The sequence below is a fragment of the Pinus tabuliformis genome, chromosome 2_1 (assembly GCF_031772625.1).
Source record: "Pinus tabuliformis cultivar Carrire ecotype Pingquan chromosome 2_1, CPIR1, whole genome shotgun sequence".
Lineage (NCBI taxonomy): Eukaryota > Viridiplantae > Streptophyta > Pinopsida > Pinales > Pinaceae > Pinus > Pinus tabuliformis.
Genome location: NC_142299.1, coordinates 812,767,325 through 812,771,804, shown reverse-complemented (window position 1 = coordinate 812,771,804; position 4,480 = coordinate 812,767,325). Strand labels below are relative to the sequence as shown.

Sequence of the window (4,480 nt, the reverse complement as noted above, 5' to 3'; positions counted from 1 at the left end):
AATATTTTATAATTTAATAATATTTCCCAAACACAAAACTAAAAAGATAAATGACTTAAAAGAAATATCCATAAATAAAAAATGGTTCCACTAACAACTCATTAAATATTTCTTTTAACAATCTTGAAAATTCTAAATGAGAATATTTCATTAGTCTAATACAAATATTAAAATAATTACTCCATAATATAAAAAATAATATATAAATTAAATATATAAATATATAACAAATTATTTAATTATAAAAATTTATTTAATTATAGAAATTCATATTGAGATTGTTAATTTATAAACTTATTTTATTACAAAACCATAAACTAATATCATGATTTATATAAAACTTTTTTTATATAATATCATTTTTAGTTAAACAATTTATTAAAAATGGTAAATTCAAACATTTAATTTATTTATAAATATTATTAAGAATATTTTAAAATATTATTAAAAAATTAAATATCTATAATTTAATTTAATTTATAATTATTCTAAAAATTATTTAATAATTAAATTCATTTTTTTTTTTGAGGAAATAAACAAACATCCACACAAATAAGATATATTACAAAAATCTATAATATACTTAAAAAAAATGTTACAACATTAATGTTAATCTGAATGTTTCAAGATTGAATACTGCGGGATTAAGAAATTCCTCTGCACTTTCATGCTACATTGCCGTTTCGAGTGCCACTTTCTTATCCGGGCCATCAGTTTTGCCTGCCACCGTGTACTCACAGTGGAGAAATACAGAAAACGCGTTGGTTCCCTCGATCTAAAAATTTGATTAAAAAACAGATCGGTTAAGGGTAAAACATGCTGCGTGATGCAATTAAAAGTCAGTGGCATTCCCCAACATTTTACAATTGTTGTCATACACAACCCAACGACAGTATGATCTGGTCATCTGAATCCTTTCCTACTTTCCAAGGCAATGTTGCCCTCTCCACGCTGGTGTAAGGAGCAACGCTGTTGAATCTGCACTCCAAAAAAACATCGCATTAATACACATTTGCCGATTCAATCATCTCAATTTATACAGAGAAAATATTATAGAAGATGTAGAGTTTGATTACCTCTCCTTTCGCTTTTGGAGGAAGCGTTTCAAAGCTAGTTTCTTCGCTATTTCCATATCTGCATACAGAACAAGAAACCATGTTAACACAATTTTCTACCTTGAAAACATTTTTCTATACTTTCACCCTCTATCCAGCACATATTCAATATAAAATATGTGCGATACGCGTCTTACCTACTGCCAGTCTTTGAAGTTGATTTTGATTGGCAACGTTTACTGCAGGGTTGGATGGCTGTTGTTGTGATATTTGTTCGATTTTAGCGGTGGTAATTCTAGATGTTGTTCTGTCGCTCGAGCAATTGGCGCTGGCAAGCTTCACAATGTCTTGAACCTGCCAAGAAAATGGCAAAATACTCCGTCAAAAATAAAATAAACGAAAAAAATGAACGATTCAAGTGGTTTTGTAAAAAATTACACTATTTTTCTTCATGCATTATATGTGTTGCTGGGATCAAAATAAGACCTTCTCAGCAGGCATATCGTAAACGTTCACCGCTCCCTTGTAAAAAATAGTGACTTGAGCTGTGGATAGTTTCTGCCGCGTTTCTGCGAGAACGCAGTGGCTGATAACAGTGCCAAAAACATAGAGTTAGCCATCTCAACTCGTAAATCGCTTTCAATTGAAATAATTCCCTTAAAAATAATTCAAACGGCAAATATCTGGACATGAAAATACCTGGGATTCGGATTAGTCAGGCCAATTTCCGACGGCAAGGTTATATTTATTTCTGTAACTCTAGGGTTTGAACCGAAACCGGTGCCTAAAGGAAACAATTCCATCATTTCCGCGTTACGAAAAGCCTCAGATTGTGTGTGGAAGCCCTTGGTCTGAGCGAAATCAACTTTCTTGTCCTCTGACAGCTTCTTCGAGGAAAGCAACTTTAGCATCATCTGCGGTTTTATCCGCGACAGATCTTGCATCACTGCCGCATCCATGAAAAGCAGACACAAAATCAGGTAAAACATTCTGTCAAAACGCGAATGGAAGACAAATTATGCATATTTCATTAATCGATCTGACAACATAGCGGCAGGAAAGACTGAAGGTGTTTGCAAAAGAAAGCATACATCTTTGCTTGGCTTGGTGTTTTCCAGGACCGAATTCCAAAATATTACTGTCCTTCATGACCGTTCCGTTTGCTTCGCAGGGGTTCCGAACGCGTAGATACTGGAAAGCCACAGATGCACCTGGCGACATAGCTAGCAAACTCAATTGTTCCGAACTTCTGATGATCACCGAAAATTTCCAATGCGATGTACCCCTTTCACGAATCGCTCCTGGTTTTGGAGATCAATAAAGAGATAAATAAATAAATAAATGATTTGTTGAATAGAAGAGCTAAAAGCGGTGTATTCGGTTATCGGGATGTGGGCTTATCATTTTCCAAAATTATTCCAGGGGCATGATAAACGCACATGTGGAAACAATACTCCTTCACGGAAATGAATTGTAATTTCCGTCAGATAGATGGAAATAGTGATGATATAATTGTCTAGCCATTTAACATATGATCCACGTGCTGTTTCTCTGTTGAAGAAAACCATGAGTCATTTTCTCGAACCACTTCCTGACTTGCTTATTCCCCAGATTTTCCACGGTTTTGGCGGAATGAATACCGTCACGGGAAAAGCATGAAGTCAATTGTGGCTTGCATTTCCGTAGTTTTTCTGTGTAAACGTGAAGTGGTGGAAGTTTGAGTTTGATGGTAAAGTGTTTGGCCACATGTAAAAATAAAATCAAATTCCAATGGGAGTAATGACGACCGTGACCATGATCAGAACTCGATGATAACTCCTGTGACGTATTCTTTTTAATGCTATGGAGGCATTTGCAAAGCCTAGTGACCCCTTCTGACATGAAGAAAGTTGAAGTTCAAGGGTTTGTATCTCTCACGATCTCATTTTCTCACTACCACAAGTGTTTCTTCTTCATTTTGTTTGGTTTTGATAGCTATGCATGTATTATTAGATTCGAAAATGGATTTCATTTTATGAAAATACTTTAAATCTTTACAAGTTGAGAAAAACAAAAAAATGGAGTGTTCTTGTCCGTAAATCCTTTCTCGCAAGGAGAGAAGACGATAAAAACTACGTCATATACAATCTAATCAAAATATTTCTCCATCTTATGATCTAAACCGTACATCTATTTTCATGTGAGCGAGACAAAAATAAATAATCTTATTAAATATATAATAAAAAGGGAAAAATGCATATTTATGTAATAATATTAAATCAATACAATAAAATGTGAGATTCTATTAATGAGTAAGATCTATTTTAAATATGGATCTAACATGAACAGAGGGGATCTAATTTCATCACGCGTAAATTGTTTTATGAGCCAACATTATTTAAATGTTTTGTATAGGCTTTTTTTTAGATTTTTCATAATTTTTATTTTGGTGGACATGAGCAAAATTTCAATTCAATTTTGATGATGGATAGAGAGCCATTACACGTTACACTGGGCTGTAGAATGAGCCTCTCATCTCAATAATGAAGAAAATATTTTATTTATAAAACTTTATTTTATTTATAAAATCTATAACTTTGTTATGATGAAATGGTTTTACATTCTTTATTTTTACAATTCTTTTTTTTTAAGGGTATTTATATGGTGTGATGGTCCACAATGTTTCAACAATCTTACTCTCCTCAATTTTCCATAAGCAAATTGTGCAATTGGAAACAAAGTTACAAATTCGACAAGTCATACTTTGAATGATAATGAGAATAATTGGATTCAATGTTACTATGTCATTGTTTCATGCATTGCTTTGTATGCACATCACTGAAGATGTTATAACCATTAATCAAGTTTAAAGGATATTGGAATCATGGTTGGTTAGCATTGATCTCAACCTAGTTTGGTCATGGTGCAAAGGCGTTTATTATGCTTGACATGTTGCAGGAGTATGCAGAGGTTGGACAAGGTCTGGAGGTGCCTGGAAAGGTGTTGTAGAAGTGTGGCATAATTATGGGTAGTAGATTTTATGATTTCCCCTAATTAATTCACACATGGAGCTAAAGCATTGCAAATCGATGTCTGTAAGAGTGTAAACCTAGATTGTCAGCTGTTAAATAACGTCCAAAGCACATAATAGGTGTGTAGAATCAAGGCCTGCTATGGTAGGTGCACACGATGAAAACCTCGAGCAGAGACCGCTGTAATTTCCCATGGTAAATCAATGAAGTTTTGAATTTATCCCACTCTTCAATGTTCAAATAGAGTTTTCCTCTAAAAAGTGTCAACACATTTAAATTCATGTGGTCATCGTAGTGGATTGAATTGGTTATAGTTTTGATCGTTTGTTGTCCAAACAAGTGTGAATGCATTCATGATGTGATTAGATCATTGGAGTAGATTAGTGGTGGGTCTCATCATCAATTAATTGTGTG

At 33.6% G+C, this 4,480-nt stretch overlaps 1 protein-coding gene across 1 annotated transcript; it reads right to left on the bottom strand.

Moving 5' to 3' along the window:
* Window positions 1-652: 652 nt before the first annotated feature.
* On the bottom strand, window positions 653-2,364 carry LOC149203076 (protein TIFY 10a-like). The gene is made up of 6 exons (XM_089400098.1): window positions 2,147-2,364; window positions 1,755-2,001; window positions 1,542-1,641; window positions 1,253-1,409; window positions 1,077-1,134; window positions 653-978 (listed from the first exon to the last, which is right to left on the bottom strand). Exons 1-6 carry the CDS (start codon window positions 2,274-2,276, stop codon window positions 873-875), a joined length of 798 nt encoding a protein of 265 aa, XP_089256224.1. The 5' UTR covers window positions 2,277-2,364; the 3' UTR covers window positions 653-872.
* Window positions 2,365-4,480: the final 2,116 nt, after the last annotated feature.